This window comes from Rhinolophus ferrumequinum, chromosome 6 (assembly GCF_004115265.2).
Source record: "Rhinolophus ferrumequinum isolate MPI-CBG mRhiFer1 chromosome 6, mRhiFer1_v1.p, whole genome shotgun sequence".
Taxonomy (NCBI): Eukaryota; Metazoa; Chordata; class Mammalia; order Chiroptera; family Rhinolophidae; genus Rhinolophus; species Rhinolophus ferrumequinum.
In genome coordinates, this window is record NC_046289.1 from 72,371,033 (window position 1) to 72,395,830 (window position 24,798).

At 38.9% G+C, this 24,798-nt stretch overlaps 2 protein-coding genes, 2 pseudogenes and 1 gene segment (V, D, J or C); 1 reads left to right on the top strand and 4 right to left on the bottom strand.

The window, feature by feature from the left end:
* LOC117023612 (T cell receptor alpha variable 1-1-like) overlaps positions 1-18,028 on the top strand; it is a 29,047-nt gene extending 11,019 nt beyond the window's left edge. The window contains 3 exon segments of the V gene segment in view: positions 6,820-6,882; positions 17,192-17,309; positions 17,624-18,028. Of these exon segments, the coding sequence occupies positions 17,234-17,309; positions 17,624-17,835 (288 nt within the window).
* On the bottom strand, positions 948-1,904 carry LOC117023610 (olfactory receptor 10G2-like). Its single transcript, XM_033108618.1, has one exon. The coding sequence runs from the start codon at positions 1,902-1,904 to the stop codon at positions 948-950; it is 957 nt and encodes a 318-aa protein (XP_032964509.1).
* On the bottom strand, positions 10,342-11,447 carry LOC117023609 (olfactory receptor 10G2). Its single transcript, XM_033108617.1, has one exon. The coding sequence runs from the start codon at positions 11,354-11,356 to the stop codon at positions 10,400-10,402; it is 957 nt and encodes a 318-aa protein (XP_032964508.1). The 5' UTR covers positions 11,357-11,447; the 3' UTR covers positions 10,342-10,399.
* A 1,511-nt stretch (positions 18,029-19,539) lies between the features above and the next one.
* Positions 19,540-20,392, bottom strand: LOC117023613 (Y-box-binding protein 1-like; annotated as a pseudogene).
* A 3,618-nt stretch (positions 20,393-24,010) lies between these two features.
* On the bottom strand, positions 24,011-24,483 carry LOC117024205 (RNA-binding protein 3-like; annotated as a pseudogene).
* Between the last annotated feature and the right edge of the window lie 315 nt (positions 24,484-24,798).

Sequence of the window (24,798 nt, forward strand, 5' to 3'; positions counted from 1 at the left end):
TACAAAATTCAAAGGACTGTAGGAATACAGGGAGGAGGAGATAAGTTCTGATTGGGAGAATCAGAGAAAACTTCTTGTAGGAATAAGAATTTTTCCTGGGCCATGAAGGCAGCATAAAACATCAATTTACTAAAATAAAGAAGGAAAAGAGTATTTCGGATACAACAATGTCTTAAGTAAAGGGAATGTTAAAAAGAAAAGGCAGGTAAATTAATGGGGTCTGGAAAAGAGGGAGGTGGAAATGTGTGGAGGAGATGGGATATGTTGGGATCTGACTGTGGGGGATTTGAATTCCAAGCTAAGAGGTCTGGCTTTATCTATATGCAATGGAGAGCCAGAGAATATTTACAAGAAAAGGAAAGAAATGACATATTGAGTTCTATGTTTTAGAAAGGAAACTCTGGTAATGCTATGGATGAGGATGGGGATCACAAGGGGATAACTTAGAAGTCAGAGAAATATTCCTGAGACAGAGTGAACAGAATTTGGGGAGAGAAAGGGGCTGGAAGGAAACACAGAGGATCCACACGGAGATTACATCAAGTGCTTGGGGAGGATGGATTTGCCTTGACGTGAGCACAGTAATCCTGAATGCCCAGAGGTTTGGGAAATTAGGAGAGAAGCAAATCAATGAAGGGTGATGGGACAGCATTTTGCTGATGTTTCCCAAATTGGCCTGGAATAATCCCCCCTCCTTCCAGATAGAACATTTATTCCTCATATTCGACATTTATGTAGAATGTGCTTTCTCCTGAGAGATGGGTCATAAAAGTGTAAAACAGCTCTAGCCTATTTGCAAAGGTTAAATATAGCACTAGAGCTTTTTCGTAGCAGAATTACATTCAATTAAGCCTAAACCAACATCTATTTGTTGAATGTTTACCACATGCAGCAATAGCTGAAAAGAGTGGTGGCCACGGTGGTGTAGGTTGTCCCTGAGCCCATAGTCACTTATTTTCATTCGCAGTCCCCAGACCTGCTGTTATTCTCTTCAGAGCAGACTTCACTTCTTGGTTCCTCAGTGTATAGATGAGGGGGTTCAGTAATGGCGTGACAACAGTGTAAAACACAGCCACTGCTCCATCCAGGGGGCTCTTGGAGCCTGGTCTGAGGTAGATGAAAATACAGGGGACATAGTAGACTGTGACCACAGTTAAGTGGGAACCACAGGTGGAGAATGCCCGGCGCCGCCCATCAGCTGTGCGTATCTTTAAGATGGCATGGACTATGTTGGCATAGGAGAGCAGAATTAACATGAAGCAACTGGCAGCCACTACCCCAATGTCCACAAAGGTCACCAGCTCATTGACAGTCGTGTCAGCACAGGCCAGTCTCAATACTGCAGGGATGTCACAGAAAAAGTAATCCACCTGGTTGGGCCCACAGTAGGGCAGGCGGAAGGTCAGGGTGGCTTGGATAGACCCATGGATGAAGCCGGCCACCCAAACTCCAGCCACAAGAATGGTGCATAGCTTCCCACTCATGAGCACCGGGTAGCGCAGGGGCTGGCATATTGCCAGGTACCTGTCATAGGCCATCAAGGTGTAGAGGAAGCACTGGGTGCTGCCCAGGAAGTGAAAGAAAAACAACTGAGCCACACAGCCACCAAATAGGACTGCCTTACTGGCTGGAGTGAAGTTTAGAATAATGCGAGGAACGATGACTGAGGAGAGCCACATGTCCAAGAATGAGAGCACGCCCAGAAGAATGTACATGGGGCGAGCATGCAGCTTTGGGTCAGCCCACACAGTGAACAGAATGAGCAGGTTCCCCAGCTGAGTAAGGATGTAAATGATGAAGAAGACCAGGAAGAGGAGGGTCCTCAGATTTGGGGGGTGAGATAAGCCCAGGAGAATGAAATCTGTCACCACAGTGTCCAGGGATGTGTTTTTGGTCTTTCCCATGTCTCTCTGTAGTCTGCTAAGATGAATGGTGAAGCCAGACAAGGGAAGTACAACACAGGGAGGTGATGAGAGAAAGCTTTTATCTGCTGACCAGAGTCTAGGAGGTAAACAGAGGATTTCTATGTTTTAAGTAGAAAGCATTTTCCATCAATCACCTAGGTTTGCTTGGCAAGACAAGTCCTTAGAGGCTGCTTACTTTCTAGGTGCCCTGAAAGGCTCCTTCAATGGGAGACACTACATGTATGTGTTGGAATCCAAGGCACAGGGCGTTTCTGAACAATAATGTTAGTTCAAATGATAGGTCTGTGCCCCAAAGGGACCACAAAGAAGTAGATGCTGGTGTTATGGAACAGTACGAACAATTAGTCATAATTACTGTTTCTATTGTTGGTCCTCTGACTTAATATCCTCAAAATGTTTCCTCCATGATCTACAAGAATCTTTGAGATCTGACCCTTACATATTTCTAGTTTTTTTTTTTTTTTTTTTTTTTTTTTACCCTTTGTTTTCCTCAGAGTACTATACCCTCCTTTTTTCTGGACCTCCTCCTTCTGATGTACACTGATTCGCCTTAACATAGCCTCGTTCCTCAGGATTCACTTTGTCTGTCACCTCCTTTGGGAAGAGTTCTCCCTTAGAAAACAATCTTCTGGGAGATAAGAGTTTATATTGTAAAAGGCAATTGCAGTACAGTGTGATAAGAGCTATTTGCTTAAGTGCTCATTGGTTTCTTCTACTGGGTTAAAACATCCTTCAGAACAGACTTAGTCTATTTTGTTCTTTTTATGTTTCTACAACACCTGCCCCAGTACTTAGCAATAGTAAGTTAATTAATAAATATTTGGCTGATTGGCTGACTGAATGGATATTGCCATTTCCCATTAATCCTGCATTCTGTTAGCCTGTGTAATCACATTTCTCATGCTTTATGTCACACACACTTCAGCAACATGAGACTATTCCCAGTGTAAACAAAGTCCAAGACATTACCCATGCTTTCTGTTTGCTCCAGAATGTTATTTACATTTATTGATTGACCTAAGTAGTTTAATGGTTTTGATGATTTGGATTATAATAGCATTGATTGTTATAGGATTTGACCTTTAGTATGTTTTTATTTTAAAATCTATTTGCCTCCCAACAAATGAATTTCTTAAAAACTCTTTGAAGGTGTTAGAGAGCTGAGTCAGATGTTATTTAAAAACTCCATTGGATGACTGGTTTGTTCTAAAAGAAATTTTCCTCAGAGGGGTAGTAGATGGGGGGTGGGGGGTTATAATTGTGTGAGGGATATAAATGATAAATGTTTAACTATTACATTGTTTTGTACACCTGAAACTAATTAAAAAAATTATTAATGAAAAAATAAATAAAATAATTTTTCCTCATAATAGTGTTTTAGTTATTTTTCTTGTTGCTTAAACTAAACATCTTATAATTCTTAGGAAACAACAAAAATTAAACTATATTTAAACTAAACTTTAATAAGAGATTAATTATTCTTTATTCTTATTCTTCATATTTATTCTTTATTTATTCTTTATTCATATTTATTCATATTTATTCTTTATTGTTATTTAACCTTCAAGTAAGTTGACTAAGTGTGCTTATCACTGGGAAAAAAAGGGTTAAGGATCCCATCTCTGAGTTTGCTCAGTAATGCTGATTTTGAGGCATCATTTATATTTATTATTTATATGAAACTTTTAAAGTCTGGAAATTAAGTCTTTGCTTCTACTGTAAATTGACCTGACTTTATTACCTCCTCCAAATTAGAGAAAAGAAAAGATAATTGTTTAAAATTCAAGTCAAAGAAAAAAGTTCCTAAATCTGGAGAAATACAAATTTAATTAAAAATTAATCTGCATAAAGTATTAACTTGTGAGTAGAGGATGAGGTAAGGAAGAAGATGGAGAAAGAGACAGACTAAATACAATTTTTGACAAGATTACTGAAACTTTTAAAGTCTGGAAATGAAGTCTTTGCTTCTATTGTAAGTTGACCTGGCTTTAGGAATGCAGCCCTTCTTGGACTCACATGGACACAACAGCAAAATCTTGGAGGAGGCTGGTCTTTCTCAGGTAGAATAGTCCAACAGGTGGAGAAAGCACACTTCAGGACATCTCCTGCGCTTGTGGTGATGGGTGACTGGATCTCTGCTCTAGAATTCAATTAAATCTGCCAGGTGTCAAACACATTGACTATTTTAGTAATTTATGAGACCACCTGCCTTGGAGGTTCTTTATAGATTGTGACTTCTCTACTTAAGGGTCTTGAATTTTATATCACTACGGTATCAACTAGATCTCCTTTGAGCTTCATTTTTTAAAAAGAAAAAGATCGTCAAGAGATTTGTAGAAAACTATTTACCTCTTGGGAATTCTACCCTGAAACATTTCCCCCATGAGAGCTACATCCCCCTGATCCTCATTATTTTTTGTTTTGAGGGCAAGCGGGCATCATTTCTACACGTTGAGAAAGTGAGCTGTGAAGAGCAGCATAACCTGTTTGCGTGACCTCTGATTTCTGTGATCCCTTCCTTTGAAGTGTTGCGAATCACACATTTACCCACATGATTCCCAGAAATGCATCGAAAATCTTCTTAATTTTCAATAATTGAGCTAATCTTCCTTATATGTTTCCACCTCTTTGGATATTGCTAGAAAAAAAACAACCCTAAATTTAGGTGAGTTAAGTAAAATTTAGTCATCTTCACTTTAAAGTCTTGAATGATTCCATTGTTCCCATGAAGTGGAGAAAGAGGATGTTTTCACACAGTTGGAGTGTTCCTTGGGTACTTGTACTCTTTTTTGGGGTTTGGCAAGTCTGGTAGAAAACTTGCGTCATGCAGGTGACAGTGGCCCCATCTGAAATTGTGGGGTGACTTGTTTCCCCCAAATGTTTGTTTGGGGTAAGTTGTGTGCTGTGATTCATTCATACTGGCTTTTACAACTAAATATGCGTTTTCAATTACATAAATTGCATTAAAATATGATAATATTAAAAACTCATCACTTTCTAATTATTTTACTATGTTTTACTAGTATCTATAAAGTTATTCATGTTTATCATATCTTTATGGTGGAAATACTATATAATGGTGTCCTGTCATTAACAACTGCATATACAATGATTTCATGTTGGAGTTTGAAAATTCTGTGGTGGGAGTATTTAAACCATGGAAATTGGCAAACAATACAAATTAGGGCCTTTTTTTTGGAAGGGAGGTTAAGGTGGGAGTATTTTTAAACATTACCAGCATACCACTAGCTGGAATCCACAGTTCCTGTTCTTGGCCTCTGGTCTGGAAATCACTGCATGCAGTGGTGACTTTGCTTTGACTCCAGCCTTGTGCTGCTGCACTGTCATTCCCAATACCTCTCTGTGTTCACTGGCAAAACATGCAGGCATTTCTGGTAAAACATATAGGCATGGGTGGGCTTGAGCAGTTCTGATATTCCCTGAGTGTATGAGGTCTGACAATTAGGTTTGCGAACTCATCCTAGAAAAAGTGCTACATACCTCATTGCTGACTATCACAATGGTCACCTTCAAAGTATTCCCCTTGGGAAGCTATGCACTGATGCCAACGCCTAGTCCACCCTTCAATTTTGGAACTCTTTTTCTGGAATGGCCATCAGAGCTGTCATCATATTACCTTTGATGTCCTGAATGTAATCAAAATGTCTTCCTTTCAATATTTCTTTTATCTTTGGGTAAAGTAAGAAACCACTGGGGGCCAGATCAGGTGAGTAAGGAGGGTGTTCCAATACAGTTATTTGTTTACTGGCTAAAAGCTCCCTCATAGACAGTGCTGTGTGAGCTGGTGCATTGTCGTGATGCAAGAGCCATGAATTGTTGGCGAAAAGTTCAGATCGTTTTCGTCTCACTTTTTCACGCAGCCTTTTCAGCACTTCCAAATAGTAAACTTGGTTAATTGTCCAGTTGGTACAAATTCATAATGAATAATCCCTCTGATATCAAAAAAGTTTAGCAACATTGTTTTTATTTGGACTGATGGAAATTTTTTGGTCATGGAGAATTGGCTGACTTCAATTGTGCACTTTGATGCTTTGTTTCAGGGTCATATTGGTACACCCATGTTTCATCACCAGTGATAACATGGCCCAAAGCATCATCTTGCCTCTCCAAAAGGTCTTGGAAAACTTCGACTCTCCTTTGCTTTTGTTCATTGATGAGCTCCTTTGGGACCATTTTTGCACACACCTTTCTCATGCCATGATTTTCAGTTAAGATTTTCCTAACTGTTTCTCTATCGATGTTTACTTGATCTGTTATGTTTCTCACAGTCAGCTGATGATTTTGATATGCAATTTGATGAAGTTTTGCAATTTTTTTTGTCAGTTCTGCTTGTTACTGGCCGCCCTGACCTCTCTTCATCAGTGATCCATTCTCTCCCCTCAGAAAAACGTTTAATCCATTTGTACACTGCCGTTTTCTTCATGGCATTATCCCCATAAGCTTGGACTTCTGATTTCACTTCCACTCTTGCCAAGTTTAACAAGAAATTTAATGTTTTTTCATTGCTCTAATTCAAGCTCAGAAATTCTTGCGACGGCACACAAAAACACACAACAACAATAATGATCGCCACTCAGCAAGACATCACCACACGTTGACATGAACACATCTGTGAGACACTAATATACCAAGGCTATGAAACCTTACCGAGCTCTTTGTACAGTGCTGCCAATGTAAGTGCACAATGGCAAGTTCGCAAACTTAATTGTCAGCCCGTAGGCCTGCTTCTACCTTTAACTTTAAGCTTGTTTAGAATAATGTAGCAGAAAACTCTGAAAGTGAATTCTAGTATATCTGAACCATGGACTGCTAGAAGGAAAGATGATCTGCGCGCTCTCTCTTCTTTTTCTTCTCCTTTCCTTCCTTGTCCTAGTTATCCTGTGGCCCTAAGGGTGGAAGACAGAATTTGCTTTTGAAAAAAGCTCTTTATTCAACGGTAAGATCCTTGGTGAGTACTTTTGTTTATGCAATAATAAGTTATACACTTATTCATTTATTCCTGGAAAGCTCTGAAATTTGTGAAGTAAAGGAAAATGCCTCAGCTTGAGATATTGAGATTCCATTTAATTCTGTAAACTCTGTCCTCATTTTTGTATTTCTTGGAGGGATTATTTTGATATTGTTTAACTTTTTGGTGGATTTATCCACCAAAGTTGGAGCATTTTGGAGAATGCTGGGTCTGCAGATTTAAGGAGTAAAAGGAAGATTAAGGAGAACTCCTCTCTGTGGAACAGAAGAGTAAGGTTATGCAATGAGGCGGAGGGTGGGGTGGGAAAGACAGGGCCTGTAGATAATTTCCATAAACTCACTAAGGATGGATATAAAGAATAGTAAAATCTTGTATCGAGTTTAAACATTTTTCTTTTTCTGAATTATAATTCTTGTGTGCTATCCCAAAGTCTTGTTGAACACTATAGCTTATATATTCTGTGTAGACAGGGAAATGCAGAATTTCTTTCTCATAATGTGAATTCCTCTTTCTTTTAGTACATCTTAGTACATGTATTTATTTCTATGTATATTTTCCCTTTAGTTTTGGGTGTTTAAATTCTTCTATCAGCTAATTTTGAATCATCCTTTTGGTATAAATAGAATAAGAGAGACTTGGTGGTAGGGACCAGGAAATAAAGGTAAAATGGATGGATTTCATGTCACAAATGTTTTGCTGGGAACCTCATATGTGCTAGACATGCTTTCAATTATGAGGAGGGTGGGATCAGTGAATAAAAGATCCCTGCACTCATGTTGCATATATTCTAGTGAAGACAGAGAAAGAATAGACCTTTTAGAAAACATGCTTTTGAAAGTATAGGGGACATAAACTTCACCCTCAGAACTGGACTTCATTGTCTTTTAGAAGAAGAATGATGAAATGTATAAAAGCAATGCTGATGTCATATGTTTGTTATAAATTTTATAATATAAATTAGTGATGAGCCGAGTAAGCGCTATACAGCATTGGATGATTACAAGACTACAAGCCAAGTATCCAAAGAATCTCAATCTTTCAAATTACTCAAATGTATCTAGGTTCATAGTAGGACTCCAACACATAAAATCAGAAAGATACTGAACATTTGAATAGAGGATCTACCACTGAAGCAAATGACATGTGTGTTATTAGTAAAAAATGAAAAATGAAAATTTAAGTACCTCATTGAAACAATGAAGGAGATAAAGTCTAAAAAACTTCTAGCAAAAAGTGAATGGTAGAAAGAAGTGACTGTACAATATCAAATGTCTTAAATTTGAAGACATGTAAGTTATTGATATTCTCTTTACTCAGTATGTTATCCTTGTATTTAATTTAATGACTATGAGGAATATTCATAAAGACTTTTGTAGACTCACTCTGACCTTGCTTTCAAACCTATTTTACCCTACAGTCTTAAGTCTCTAAAATCACGTTTTTCAACCATAGAGATTTTCAAAAAGAGCATCACCTCTCTTTGATACTTTCTATCTCTGCGAGTAGCATTTCTCTCTAGCTGACTTAGCAACTTCTTTCATTTCCACCTGGAATAAGGTTGGGTGTTAGAAGTTGGAGCAAGCCATTACCTGAGGGTAGGAACCACAACATTTAGAATTACTGTGGGTCAAACTGGGGACTCAGCTCTGTTGTCACATTCAAAAAAGAGTAGCTACATATGGATTTGGGTGTCAGAAACTTCTAAATTCAAACCCTGGCTCTACAGGGTGTTCAGATAAAATCTCACAGCATAAAATAAACATAGGTTGTCAGGATTTGGAGTGCATCTAATCCGATTATCTTTCATGATGTTTAGAGCGAAGCTTCCTGAGCTCTTGTTGAGCATCTTTTGGCTTTGTTCCCTAGAGTATTTGGGAATGAATCCAGCTTCAGTGTTCTTTATCTTGAGATTTTTGGGGCTCTCTGTATCCCTCCTAGCTAGAACATCCTATCGTCCTGTTATTTTCTCATCCTTGTGGTATCTATGGCATTTCCAGAGCCGCATTGATACTCAGATGTCTGGAGCATGCACTCATTGTGGCAGTTAACTTCTCTTCAGTTCTATTTCCTGGGGAAAATAAACCAAAGAATGGTAGTAGAAGATGTTTCATCAACAAGAGTGTACCCCATCTCAGGGATTAATTATTCACTGTTACATATGTAGCTCAAGAAAAACTAAACATCTACAGGCTGTATATGTGTGTGTCATTACTCTGGAGGACAGGATTTGGGAGAGTTATATGACACTTTTCCTCCTGGCTTTCCTAATTGTTTCCTCCTTTGTCTCTTCTGGCTTAGAGATGGTAAACTGTTTGAGTGTCACTGAGCCCCAGGTTATTCAACTTTTCCTGTGGTCCTCCTACTCCCATATCTTTGTAAATAGCCTCTATGCAAATAAATCCTCCTCAAATTATAATGTTTGGGGTGGACCATCTATTTCGTTTTGGGAAATCAGTACCATCCAAATGCCTTAAGAGTTATTTGCATGTGTACTCGGGTGCTAGGCAGTGAAGGAAGTCAGTTGGAAGAAACATAAAGGCCAAGATCCTCATTAAGAAGAGTTTTAAAATTTGGAGCTTATAGTTTGACACTCTTCTAAGAAAAGTCTTTAAGAGATTAGACAATATGATTTTGGATGGGAAGTGTATTCCACCTAAAGGGGAAAACTTGAGCAAAATAGTGGCAGGCAAGTATTGGCCATACTCAAGAAATAGCAGTAAATCAATGAGGATGAGAGAGGAAAAGGAGGTTAGAGTTGTGTTGGGAGATAAGGTTTGTTGGGTCCAGATTTTTTTGGATTTTGAATTCCAGATTAAAGGGCCTGACTTTATTGTACATTCATTACAGAGTCCTACAGATTCTATGGTCCAGAAGGGTAATTTTTTTGTGATATGGATGAGGAGGAAGAGGACAAAAGATTATTTAGGAATCAAGAGAGATATTCTAAAGGTGAAAGGGACAGAATTTGATGTCTTAGTACATGGGAAGAGTGATGGACAGGAAGAAAACATAAATCATCCAATATTTTCAAGTTCAAGTGCTTGGAAATGTTAATGCCATATAAGCAAAGAAACAGAATTTATAGGAGACTAGGGTTTAGGGGCAAAGAGAATGAAAAAAGGGCTGGGGTAGCATTATGTCATTTGTTTCCCCTTTCACATTTTCTGCCATAATATACTTTTGAAGAGGTTGACACATTCTCATCCTATTTACCCTTTGATAAGGCATTTTTTTATACCACAAAGTAATCAGAGGTAGTAGAAGTAATGTATCCATTTATTTCTAAACAAATAATGTAAAACAATTTGAACCAATTTAAAAAGATAAAAAAGATTATGAATCCAAAGAGGTCAGAAATTTCTCATAAATAGAATTAAATTCTGTTCAGTTTAAATAATTAACAGTTTATTAAACATTTGCCACATGCAGCAATAGCTGAAAAGAGTGGTGGCCATGGTGGTGTAGGTAGTCCCTGAGCCCATAGTTACTTATTTTCATTCACAGCCCCCAGACCTGCTGTTATTCTCTTCAGAGCAGACTTCACTTCTTGGTTCCTCAGTGTATAGATGAGGGGGTTCAGTAATGGCGTGACAACAGTGTAAAACACAGCCACTGCTCCATCCAGGGGGCTCTTGGAGCCTGGTCTGAGGTAGATGAAAATACAGGGGACATAGTAGACTGTGACCACAGTTAAGTGGGAACCACAGGTGGAGAATGCCCGGCGCCGCCCATCAGCTGTGCGTATCTTTAAGATGGCATGGACTATGTTGGCATAGGAGAGCAGAATTAACATGAAGCAACTGGCAGCCACTACCCCAATGTCCACAAAGGTCACCAGCTCATTGACAGTCGTGTCAGCACAGGCCAGTCTCAATACAGCAGGGATGTCACAAATAAAGTAATCCACCTGGTTGGGCCCACAGTAGGGCAGGCGGAAGGTCAGGGTGGCTTGGATAGACCCATGGATGGAGCCGGCCACCCAAACTCCAGCCACAAGAATGGTGCATAGCTTCCCACTCATGAGCACCGGGTAGCGCAGGGGCTGGCATATTGCCAGGTACCTGTCATAGGCCATCAAGGTGTAGAGGAAGCACTGGGTGCTGCCCAGGAAGTGAAAGAAATACAACTGAGCCACACAGCCACCAAATGGGATTGCCTTAGTAGCAGGAGTAAAATCCAATATTAGTCGAGGAACGATGACTGAGGAGAGCCACATGTCCAAGAATGAGAGCACGCCCAGAAGAATGTACATGGGGCGAGCATGCAGCTTTGGGTCAGCCCACACAGTGAACAGAATGAGCAGGTTCCCCAGCTGAGTAAGGATGTAAATGATGAAGAAGACCAGGAAGAGGAGGGTCCTCAGATTTGGGGGGTGAGATAAGCCCAGGAGAATGAAATCTGTCACCACAGTGTCCAGGGATGTGTTTTTGGTCTTTCCCATGTCTCTCTGTAGTCTGCTAAGATGAATGGTGAAGCCAGACAAGGGAAATACAACACAGGGAGGTGGTGAAAGAATGCTTTTTCTGATGATTAATACCTAAGAGTTATGAGAATAACTCATAACATGATTTATGAAACTGAATACTATTAAATTTTTTTAAAAGAAGAAGTGGTGTTGCCATTAGTTATTTCAGTTCACTTGATATGAGAAACTGTCCAGAGGCTGGGTGGTTTCCTAGATGAATGGAAACCCTTGTTTATTGGGAGATACTTAGAAGCTGAATTTGGCTGATCAGGGAGTAGGGGAACTTATAACTCCAAACAAAAAGGATGTTCACCAAAGAGGGGCTAAGGTTGAGGCTGAGAAGTATGAAATGCATATGCATATGCTACGATTACTACATCTACTTTTTTTCTCCACTTAATCATCATTGCAATGTCTCCTTTTTGCCCTCAGCTAAAAATCCCATCTCCTCACAATAGCATGCAAAGACATTCATTATCTGGCCCTTATTTACCACTCCATCACATCACTTTTATTTATTATCTACGCTTTCTTGCAATTCCTTCTTAGTGTTCAGATGCACAGGAGTCCTCAGGACTCCCTGCTCCTGTGTCCAGTCTGCCTTCTCTGCTCCCTTCACCTCGTAATGCTCCCTTCCCACTTTTCCTTCAGGACTGAATTTAGGGTCCTCACCTTCACGAAGACTTTCCTGATTCCCAAGGACCATGCTTATACTTTTCAGAGCAGGTATCATATTATATTTCCATTGTCCAATATCTGAATGTACTAGATGGGATGTGCTAGATGGGATGACTAAATGGCTGATTGAATGGATGTTGCCAAATCCCACTGAATCCTGACACAGTGCTGCTTTCTCTGCTTGATCTTGTTTGTCTAAACCTTGGGCCCACCTGGCTGGCAAGGGCATCTCATTCTTATGCAATATGGATTTAGTTTTATTGTAACAAATTCCAAGGGTCATTCATGTTTTTTTATTGCTCCAGGATATCATTTATATTTATTGATTTGTGTGGTCCATTGGTTTGCGATTAGACTTTTTTGGTATGGGGTTATAAAGGAATTATTATTGTTTATTATAAAAGCATTGATTAATGCAGGAATTGATCTTATTGTATATATATATATATATATATATACACGTATATATACATTATATATATATATATATATATATATATATATATACAGTCTATAATACAGCAACTCTCTCTAAAGACCTTGAAAGAATTTGAAGTACTTAATTAGGATGATAAGAAAAGATAGAGGAATAAAATATGTTTGTTTCACTCTTTTTGTTGAATAGGATGTTAGATAAAAGATTTTTCTCTCCACACTAGGGTTTGAGATGCATGCATCTGTCATTTAGCCATAAAATATCTTTGTAATTTAAATGACTATTTTTCAGGAAGCAATTATAGTGGCAACAGATTAATTATAAATAACGTGAGTATTGACAGGTTTACCAATTCAATCTTCATCAGATAATTCCAAGAGATTTTACGTTGGTTATTTTCTAAAATAACATAATTCCTATATTAACATTTAAGAGCTATTGATAGTAATAATAATACTTAATATACCAGGCTCTTCAGGGTCCTTAGAAAATGTTAAGCATGCTCCTGAAATGTTTTATGAAAGTTAATTGTATATAAAATCAGATAAAATGTACCACTAGAGGAATCATTTGGAAGATTTCCATAAATACATATTTACATATGGTGAAAAAATTGTTCCCAATTTATCTGCTTTGCTAGTCTGATTTTCCCCATTTGTTTTGCATAAATATGGTGGCATAAATCTGGTCCCACTTCTCCCAGGTTCCCTGTTGGAAGAAAGTTCCTTTTACCTTCTAGGTTCTGGTTGCCCTTCCTGGTAGGACCAGGAAACTGAGGTGGGTAACAGCTGCTGGATGTGAGGGCAGATTAGTTTTCAAGACTGACTTTGCAGAGGGTGGAGGTTTTGACTTAGGCTGTGGTGTTCAGGGGTTGTAGAGGAAGGCAATCTGTGATGCAGAGAGGTGGACGGAGCAGATTTCCAGAAGGTGGATCTTTGGAGAAACAGGGAGCATGTTTGTAGAAGGTTAGATGTGTTGATGAGAGAGAAGAGTCTGGGCACCACCCTCCTTGCCCTGCTGTTCCCCGGTCCAGTAGGTTTATGTATCACTTCATTTTAGGTCTGCTCCTGTTTTCAGTTGTGGAAACTTTGGATATTTAAAGTGAAGAAAGGGGCAGACTTAAAGAATTTCAAAAAATTAAAAATAACTTTAATATCTCTATTCTGGCTAATTAGATAACCAACTTATTTTAAAATCTCCTGTTTTAGACTATTTGATATTGCTAAAATCATGTTAGGAAATAGTTGGAATTTAAATATAAAAGCACATAAAAGTAACAAAAGTTTAAAATTCAATACAAAAAGCATCGGAAAATAAGGGCCCAGTGACATTAGAGAATAAATAATATATACTTTGAAAGCAATTATCCTGGAAACTCTAGGGAAAGGCTGTGGGGATGGGTGAAAGACTGGGCCTTAAAAAGATAAGAACAGTGGAGATGGCCAAGAGCACTTTTTAGAGAACTCTATGGAGCCATGGGATGATGGGAGAGGCTGCTTTCTGTCCACCCCACTTCTGCCCAAATCAGGCCAGTTTGGTGCGAGCACTTCCAGCTATTTGAAAGTTTGGATTTCTATAGTGCATTTTGGGATCTGGGCCATTAGGGAACAGTTATGAGATCCTGAAGATGAAAAATGAAGACTGGCCCACTGTTGTGTTAGATATACTAGGATCACAGGACCTTTATTTACCCTTGGGAGAAGACCCAACCCAAATCTGTTTCTGGAAAGATTCCCCTTCCATCACATTCATTCGGTTAGACATCCTGATAGAGCTAGGGCAGAGTAAGGGAAATGGATAGAGTCTGAGGTGGCCTAGACATATTTTATCTCTTCCCACGAGAGGATATTCCGGTCCTTTTACCTGAAGTTAAAAAAATGGGCTTGTTTAAGGAGAGGCACTTAGTGTTCTTTTCACTGGAGGAAGAAAAGGTGACCAATTTGGCCTATGTTTGCACAATTACTAAAGAATCTTCTTCACAACCTTTATGACTTTATCACTGCACAACTTTGCCCTTTATCACTATCCTAAGAAAAAGAGAATATGAAAAGAAAATAGTGTTAAAATTCTTTTGAGTCATTTTCTCAACACAAAAAAGAAATTCCCTAAGCTTGGAAAGAAGGAAGTTAATTCTAGCTGTTTGGGAAAAAGTTGAGGAAGAAGATGGAGAAAAGAGACTGATTAAATGAACATTTGAACAAAATAACAGGAAACATTTAAAGTTTCAGAATTAGTGTGTGACCTTATTCTTAATGGAGCTGGTTTCAGGATTGCTTTTCCATCCATCTTAGACTCACATGTACAGAGCTGAGAAATCATGGAGGAGACTGGCTGTCCTTGAATGAAATGGTCCAGCAGATAGAGAGATGTCCTTCAGAGATTCAGTCTGGCCTATTGTAAAAGGCTCCCATGTCTGATTTGGAAAGGCTTTAGAATCCTTTCAGGAGTTTACCTGGCAAAAAAATATTCAGAATCTCTGAGAGCACTTGCCTGTCAGGGCTCTTTGAATATTGTGACTTCTATATTATTTGAATCACATTTTACATTGGTTTTCATCTGTTGTTGCCTCTGTTGCTCCGAATAAAAGAAGAAGAAGAAAACACTGTCAAGAGATTTGAAGAAAAATTCTAACCTCTGGGGAAATCCTACTCTAAAGTATTTCCCTAATGAGATTTTTCCCTCCCCAAATCCTCATTATTTTGTTTTGAGAGAGAGTGGCTGCAAATGTTTCTAGTAGATCTCTGGAAAGGGGGCTGTGGGGAATGACCCTGTCAGAATAGTTTCTGGTAAGAAACTGGAAGTGTTATGAGATTTCAGTTGGTCACTGTCCCTCCCCAAATATCCATCAGGAATTCTCCATCACCCCTTCTGGTTTTTGTTCAGATGTCACCTAATCAGTGAGATCTCTCTTGACCTTTCTCCTTCCTCTTTGCTGTTTCATTTTTCTCAGTAACATTTAACACCACCTGACATACTATATTTACTCATTTACTTGTTTTCTTGTTGATCTCTCTTCACTAGAATGTAGGCTTCACAAGAGGAGGGGGTTTTGCTCATTCTGGAATCCTTAGCACCAGAACAGTGACTGGCACATGGTAGGGTCTCAAGAAATACTTTTGAATAAAAAAATAGGAGAAACCGCCACACAGGTTAAATGCTGTGGACAGGAAAAAAACAAAACAAAACAAAACAAGCTGTGCTTTTAAATATGAACCTCTGATTCAAAGTTACCAGGGGTTGATTTGATATCAAACTGATTCTCACGTTCACGTGCAGGTCTAGGTAGCATATGCCAGTTCAAGTAGCTTTGGGTATTCATTTATTTATTTTATACAAGTTAATGTTAATCTGAGTGATACTGGAGAACTGGCTAGAAATGAAGTGTGATATGAGCTTCAGGAACCTCCACTGTAAAATGATGGAGCTGGACAAAGACTAGATGATTTCTGAGATTCCTTTTAATTCTAAATTACTAAGGAAGATGTTTAGGCTCGCGCGTGAGAGAGAGAGAGAGAGAGAGAGAGAGAGAGAGAGAGAGAGAGAGAGAGAGAGAGAGAGAGAGAGAGAGAGAGAGAGAAGAGAGAGGAGAGGAGAAGAGAGAGAGAGAGACATTGCAATGTTACATCTGGCCACAAGATGACAGTATCATCTATGTTAAAACCAAGTACTGAACTGTGTCTCCTATATGGAGTAAATAGAAATAATGAATCCAGAGGACTCATGAGGGATATAAATTCCTTTAGCGAAGATACTGTATACGGGGGTGCATTAGCTTGGGAAAACTATGTGTCAAAAGAGATAATTTGCTTTTGTGACAATTGGGAAATAGTTTGAAACATTTCTTCCCTTCCTTCCTCCCTCACTCCCATCCTTCTGTCAGTTTTCTTCTCGTCCTCTTTTGTTCCCTTCCACTTCCTTCTTTCAAGTTCGTACTTTATTACATAAAAATTATTAATCAAACAAAACGAAGATATATAAGAGGAGATTTATATTCTAATTTCCTTTAAATCTCAACCTTCTGACTGACTCTGGGTGGTGAACACACATTGTGGTATATAGCTGATGTATTACAGAATTGTACACTTGAAACCTAAGTAATTTTACTAACCATTGTCACCCCAATACATTTTAATTAAAAAAAAATCTCAACCTTCTGAAGTAACTACAGTTAATAGTTTCCTTTGTTGTTCCACATCCATTCCTCTATATTTACTCATAAATACAGACAGATATATATTGTATTTCTTTAGATCTTTTAAATAACATCTCTTTGCATGTGAGGAGATACATTTAGATGGTAGAAAAACTACTCCATCTCTTCTGTACTGTCACAAATACCACCACCATCACCACTACCACACACACACACACACACACACACACACCACTTCTAATCCCACTCCTGTTTCTATTTTCTCCTGCTTTGAGAAAGAGAAACTCAGTATGGAAAAATTGACTACGTCTGCCTTTGTTTTATATTATTTTCCCATTCCTCATCTCTGTTGTTTACACGCAATTCTATTGTTCAATGTTCACAGAATCACTTGGATTAAGACCTGTGGATTTGTTTGTAGAAAATATTCATGTTAAGACACTCCTATAAGGGAACCCAGAGCTGCTCAGGTGGAAGCTTAGAGTCACCCCTTTTTGGATAGAAGCTCCTCCCCTTGCATTTCTTCTGGGTTTTGCATCCACAGGGAGGGAGTCGACCTTCGACCTTCAGCGGCTCAGGAACTGGGATGCAGTGCCTGGCTCGTAGTGTCCTGCAGCAGATGTGGGGACTTTTCCTTCTTTATGTTTTTCTGACAATGGAAGGTAAGTCTCCCAATGTTCCCAAGGAAACATTGCTTGGAATTTTCAAAATAATTTTCTTCCAGCTAAATTAAATGATTACAGCGTCTCACACTTATGATAAGAGAGTCTTTCCTGACACACATTTTCCTTATGTGGTGTTAATTATCCTTATCCTCCTTCTCTTCCTCCTTCTTTTACCACCACTTATTGCTAGCTAAGGAACTCCTCCATCAATGGCAGTTTTTTTGTGACTCTATGGAAACTGACCTTTTTAATAATGATGTGGCTTCCAGGAATGCTGCCCTGGTAATGGTCACGTATGTGTCTTCTCATAGGCATTCCAGGACAAAGTGTTCAGCAGACTGCTGAGTTGACGGCTATGGAAGGAGCCTCTGTCCAGATCAACTGCTCGTACCAGGCATCGGGGTTTAACGGGCTGTCCTGGTACCAACAACATGAGGGCAGTTCACCCATATTATCTCTTACAAGTTCTGGATGGTTTGGAGAGCAGAGGGCATCATTTTTCCTCATTCCTGAGTCGTTCTGAGACATACAGTTACCTCCTTGTGAAGGATCTTCAGATGAAAGACTCTGCCTCTTACCTCTGTGCTGTGAGAGACACAGTGATTACGAAGCCTCTTCAGCTGTAGCAAAATTCAAAAGGCAGCCATTGGAGTAAGAAGTTGTATTTCCTGAGTGTATGCCTGCTATGAGTTAAGACAGGGGACTTTGGAACCAGATTGCCCCGGTTTGTAGTCCATTTTAAGATCTTCCTTGCCTGCTTTGTAATTTCCTGCTTTGTAATTCAAATTTTCAGGGAAGTTTGTTAAACATTACAGCCTACTGTCAGCTAGGTTTAGAGAATAAATAATCATTGTTGTGGTTTTGTCTCCACACAATAAGGCTGACAAGAGCTTAGACAGTCAAACTGTAGATTATTTGGATATCAAAAGTGCGGGCTGCTCTAAGTCAAAATAAGGTATAGTCAGTCATATATTACATAAATTTGTTTGGAATCAAAGATTAAACAAAATTCTCTTTGAGTGAACCTTTGAGACGGAATTTCTATGGAAATAGTCATGTTGGAAAGCAATGTAGCATTATGAATCAAAGCCATTAAAATGTTCATATTCCTTTACTGAATAATTCTAGTTTTGAGCTCTCACTGAAAGGGAGGCAGGCTAGAAATGAGGCTTAAGGGCTTTGGACTGTGGAGTGTGGAATGTGTATATAGCAGCATTATTCATTAGGGCAAAATATGGGCAACAACGTTAAGTAAGTTATGATCAATGGAATATTTTAAAGATGTGTTCGTTTCTATTGCTGCCTAACAAGTTATCACAGCTCCCATGTATTTACTTATAGTTCTGTAGCTCAGAAGTCCAGGCAGTTTGAACTGCTTTTATGCTTAGGATATCACAAGTCAAGGTGTTGGCTGGCTGAGTTCTCATCTGAATCTCAGGGTCTTTGTCCAAGATCATTTCTATTCTTGTCAGAATTCTGTTCCTCGCACTTATAGGACTGAGGTCATTGTTTCCTTGCTGTTTGTGGGCTGAGGGCATCTTCACCTCCTTAAGGACACCTGCATTCCTTCTCATGTGAGCCCCTCCATCTTTAAACTAGAAACAGCACTTCAAGTCCTTCCCATGTGTGGAATTTTGGGGCTTCATTTTTTGCCTTCTTCCTCTGACACCAGACAGAGAAAGTTCATGTGCTTTTAAGATCTGTGCTTAAGCTAGGCATACCTAGATATCTCCATTTTTAAAGGTCACCAGTGTCATATAACACAACATAATCAATAGAGTGATATTTCATCACGTTTAACATTCTGGGGATTAGGGGATGGAACTTGGGGCTTGCTCGAAATTCTGCTTACCATACAGGCAATAAAAGGCATTCATAAAGATTGTATAAAAACTCTTGAGTTCATAGAAAAGGGGAGGAAGCCCAAACATATATTTCTTATTATAAATCACAGTATCACAGTTGACTTTTTAAATAATAAAGTTATAAACTTTTATTACAAATTAAGAATGAGGTTCTCAAAGATCTTACCTTGACCAGATATGAAACAATTTAAAAATATTTAATATTAAAGATGTATGAGAAAAAAAAACCCAGGCTTTTAAAAAAACAACCACAATCATCATTACCTAAAAGTGATGTTCTTTAGATAAAAAATATTAAAAACCCCAAACTGTGTAGATAATGCATAGTCCTAGTCATTCTGGTCAATGGGCAAGAAGTAAGCACAGTAAGGTCTTCAACTCAATATTTGGTTCATTTCTTATTGCTGGGATTATATATTCATTTCTCTTTTTGGATGATTGAACCGGGTGATGGTAAGTGTGGGTAAGCTGACCTTTACTCAAGCTGGGCCCTGCTCAGCCTCAGTAGAGGACAAATTCTCAGCTGGTGAATCAGCTGCTATTGTCTCTTTGCCATGTTATGGTTTAGGGTTTTCCGGGCATCTGCGGAGGTAACTGAAGCTGCTGCAGTAATGATACTGAGGTGGATGCTGACCTTGGGTCTTATCTCCTTGATTTTCCTTCTCCTCTTTATTGCTGTCCTCTCTGTGCTGCCTCCGGTTAGGAGGGCCCCTGAGGAATTGTGATCTATAACTCTGATCCATATTCTGTCTCACTGGTCTACTTGGTTCTTCTGAACCCTAGTTGTCAGCTCCCTCCAGCACTTCTTTCTGCACTGGAGGGTTGGAATCGTGTGACTGATGATCACAGGGTCTCTGCATATAGTAAGGTGAGAACTTACTTCAGGTGGCCTGAAGGAGGGCTGACACCATTGGGCCTGGCCTTTGGGAGCACTCTCCCATCCCTCCTTCTTTTCCTTACTCTTACTGTTCTGGTAATTACACGGAGGAGCCCTACCACCTGGGTAGCATCTATAATAGTTACGGTCTGCTGAATATTTACTACCTTGCACTGGTGGAACTCCACCAGGGCCTGTAACATTTGCTGCTCCCATACCCTTTTCTCTTCAACAACACCAAACTCTACTGTCTCTCCATCTCCTGCACTACAAAAGTGGATATACGTTTTATTGTATATCAGTACCTCAGTCCTTTTTATTACTGGGTAACATTCCATTTTGTATGGATATACCACATTTGTTTATCCATTTGTCAGTTGATAGACATTTTGGTTGCTTCCATTTTTTGGCTGTTAGAAATGATGCTGCAATAAATGTTTGTGTACAAGTTTTTGTGTGGACATGTTTTCAATTCTCTTGGGTATAGGAGTGAATTTTCTGAGTTAGGATTACTCTGTGTTTAACATTTTGAGATACTGCCAAATTGTTTTCCTAATTGTCTGCACTATTTTTCATTCCTACCAGTAACGTATGAGGGTTTCAATTTCTCCCCATCCTTTCTGACACGTGTTATCATCTGTCTTTTCAATTATAGTGATCCTAGTGGAGTGAAGTGGTATCTCTCTTTTTAAAAGAATTTTATTAAAAATATAGCTAACATACAATATTATATTAGTTTCAGGGGTACACCATAGTTATTCAGCACTTATGTACCTAAAGAAATGATCAACATAAGTCCAGCAACCATCTGACACCATACTATGCTATCACAATATTAATGACTCTATTCCCCATGCTGTACATTACACCTCCATGACTTACTTGTTTTTTACCTGGAAATTTGGACCTCTTATTCCCTTCCCCTGATCACTTTTTAAATTTATCAATTACAGTTGACATTCAATATTATTTTGTATTAATTTCAGGTGTACAGCATAGTAGTTAGACATTTATATAATTTAAGAAGAGATACCCCGACTAGTCTAGTACTCACCTAGCACTATACATAGTTATTACTATATCATTGACTGTATTCCCTACGCTTTACTTTACATCCCCACGACTATTTTGTAAGTAAATTTGTACTTTTTAATCCCTTCACCTTTTTCACCCTGTCCCCCACCTCCTCCCATCTATCACCCTAACAACTCTAGTTCCTATTTGACACTATAGATAGTTATTACAATATTATTGTCGATATACCTTATACTATACCCTACATCCCCATTGTAACAACCAATTTGTACTTCTTAATCCCTTCCCTTTCTTTTATCCACACCACCAACCCCTCCCATCTGGCAACCATCAATATGTTCTTTGTATTTATGAGTTTGTTTCTGTTTTGTTTGTTAATTTTGTTCTTATATTCCACAAATAAGTGAAATCACATTGCATCTGTCTTTCTCTGTCTGGCATACTCCACTTAGCACAACACCCTCCATGTCCTTCCATGCTGTCGCAGATGGCAAGAACCCATTCCTTTCCATGGCCGAGCAATATTCCATTGTATATATGTACCACCTCCTCTTTATCCATTCTTCCTTTGACAGACACCCAGGCCACCTTCACATCTGGGCTGTTGTAAACAATGCTGCAATGAATATATGGATGCACACGTGCCCTCAAAATAGCGATTTGGATTCCTTCAGATAAATACCCTGAAGTGGGATTACTGGGTCCTTCATTAGCTCTTCTTTTTTTTAATATATAAATTTATTTATTTAATTTAAAAAAATTTTTATTTTATTATTTTTCTTTTTAAGATTTTTTTTTTGGGGGGGAAAGGGAACAGGACTTTATTGGGGAACAGGGTGTACTTCCAGGACTTTTTCCAAGTCAAGTTGTTGTCCTTTCAAACTTAATTGTGGAGGGCTCAGCTCAGACACAGGTCCAGTTGCCATTGTTAGTTGCAGGGGGTGCAGCCCACCATCCCTTGCGGGAGTTGAGGAATCAAACCCACAACCTGGTGGTTGAGAGCCCACTGGCCCATGTGGGAATCGAACCTGCAGCCTTCGGTGTTAGAGCACAGAGCTCCAACCGCCTGAGCCACTGGGCCAGCCCCCATTATCTCTTCTTATAGCCTTTGTTTTAAAGACTATTTTTCTGGTATAAGTATTGCTTTCCTCAGCTGTTTTTTTTTTTTTTTTTTTTTTCATTTCCATTTTCATGAAATATTCTTTTCATCCCTTTACTTTCTGTCTGTGTATGTCTTTCAATCAGAAGTGAGCTCTTACAAGCAGCATATGTAAGGGTTTTGTTTTTTTATCCATTCTGCCCTCCTAAGTCTTTTGATTGGAGCACTTAATTCATTTACATTGAAAGTAATTGTTGATAGATATGTATCTATTGCTATTTTATTATTCATAATTTTGATTTTTTTTTTTTAATCTTAAAGAAGTCCCTCTAACATTCCTTGTAATAATGTTTGGTGGTTATGAACTCCTTTAGCTTCTCTTGTCTGGGAAGCTCTTTATCTGTCCTTTGATTTTAAATGATAGCCTTGCTGGGTAGAGTAATCTTGGTTGTAGGTCCTTGTTTTTCATCATGTTGAATATTTCCTGCCAATCCCATCTGGCCTGCAAAGTTTCTGTTGAGAAATAAACTGACAGTCTTATGGGAGCTCCCTTATAAGTTTATTAGTTGCTTTGTCTTGCTGCTTTTAGGATTCTGTCTTTGTCTTTAACCTTTGCCCATTTAAATTATAATGTGTCTAGGTGTGGGCCTGTTTGGGTTCATCCTGTTTGGGACTCTGTGATTTCTGGACTTGTATGTCTATTTCCTTCGCCCGCTTAAGAAAGTTTTCGGGCCAGCCTGGTTGCTCAGGTGGTTAGAGCAATGTGCTCCTAACTCCGAAGGCTGCCGGTTCGATTCCCACATGGGCCAGTGGGCTCTCAACCACAAGGTTGCCAGTTCAATTCCTCGAGTCCCGCAAGGGATGGTGGGATGTGCCCTCTGCAACTAACAATGGCAACTGGACCTGGAGCTGAGCTGCACCCTCCCCAACTAAGACTGAAAAGGAAAACAACTTGAAGCTGAACGGCACTCTCCACAACTAAGATTGAAGGACAACAACTTGACTTGGAAAAAGTCCTGGAAGTACACACTGTTCCCCAATAAAGTCCTGTGCTCACTTCCCAATAAAATCTTTAACAAAAAAAAAAAAAAAAAAAAGAAAGTTTTCAGTGATTTTATTTTCTTCAAATAAATTCTCAATCTCTTGCTTTCTCTCTTCTTCTGGTACCCCTATGATGCAAATGTTGGTACACTTGATGTTCTCCTAGAGGGTCTCTTAAACTAGCCTCATTTTTTTTCAGGTTTCATCTTTTTAATGAGCTCCATGAAGAACATCCTAAATGCTATGAGACAAAACAAATATTTTTTCTTCCAGAATTAAAAAAAGTGAACATTCACAATACTTTAAAGAAACTTCTGTATAATCCGTGTGGTGACCCTTAGTAAAAAAACACCTCTAAGTAATCATATTGGTTTCTTGTAGTTACATTTGAAAGTTGCTTCCTAACTATGTTAAACACTGTGTATGGGTTTTTTTAAAATGTCCCTAGATACACATTAAATCAGGATGGCCGTTTTTTTGTCAGAACCAATCCTGAGAGCCAAACTGAAAAACTGGTCAAAGGAAAAATACCCAAACTCTATAAATATCCCAGAAGTTGTCTTAAATGGGAGAAAAAATTTTTTTTTTAAAATACATGGAGCTTTCTAAAAGGTTTTTTTACAGCTACCTTGCGAGCTCAATTCAAAAATAGAAGTCAATGTACTAAAACAGATGTTTCAGTGAAGCTCCAAAATCTTTACAAATACAGCCATTAGGAAAGACATTCCTGGATCAGAAGTTTTTATTCCTTGTGTATCCACATAGGTGTGTATGCGTCATCTTAGTTGTCTTAATTGTCTCTGGAATTTCCTCCTGAGTAGCAGTCATAACCCACCCTGGCTTCTGCTACCATAGTCTCTGGACCTTCCATATCCATCTTCATATCTTCCAGGTTGATTGTCATACCTGCCACTTTCCTACAGCCCTGGTCCCCACCACCTCTAAAGTAGCTGTAAACATTCCCATGGGTCCCAAAGGCACCCTCTCTGGTACCCTCAGCCAATTTGCCTGCGGAGTCCATACAGATCTGGCGACTGTCCAGAGACTCTTCATTTATGGCTCTCATGGCATCTGAGGCATGTTCTGGATTGGTGAAGGTGATGAAGTCAAAACCCCGGATCGCTATGTCTCCCGGTCCTTGACAACAACCATCTCAGAAATAGGGCCAAAGCTGCTGATGTTATCTCCCAGAGCTTACTCATCAGTGTTAAAGTTGAGCCCTTCAACAAAGAGCTTCTCTTCTTCAGAGGACATGGCAGTGAATTGGAGTCCTGGAAATTAAGAAATAAAAGGACCAATGGCACAGCAACCACCAATGAGCAGAGCAACTGAGTTATCCTCATTTTTTTTTTTAAATTCTTTTTTCTTTTTGCTGTTCCAGTTGGGTGTTTTCTGCTACCATGTCTTCCAAATCACTGATTAGATCCTCTGCTTCATCTAGTCTCCTGGTGATTCCTTCTAGTGCATTCTTCATTTCAATTATTGCATTCTTCACTTCTGACTGGTTCTTTTTTTATGTTATGTATGCTCTTTTTATGCTTGCAATCTCTTTGTTGAAGTTCTTACTAA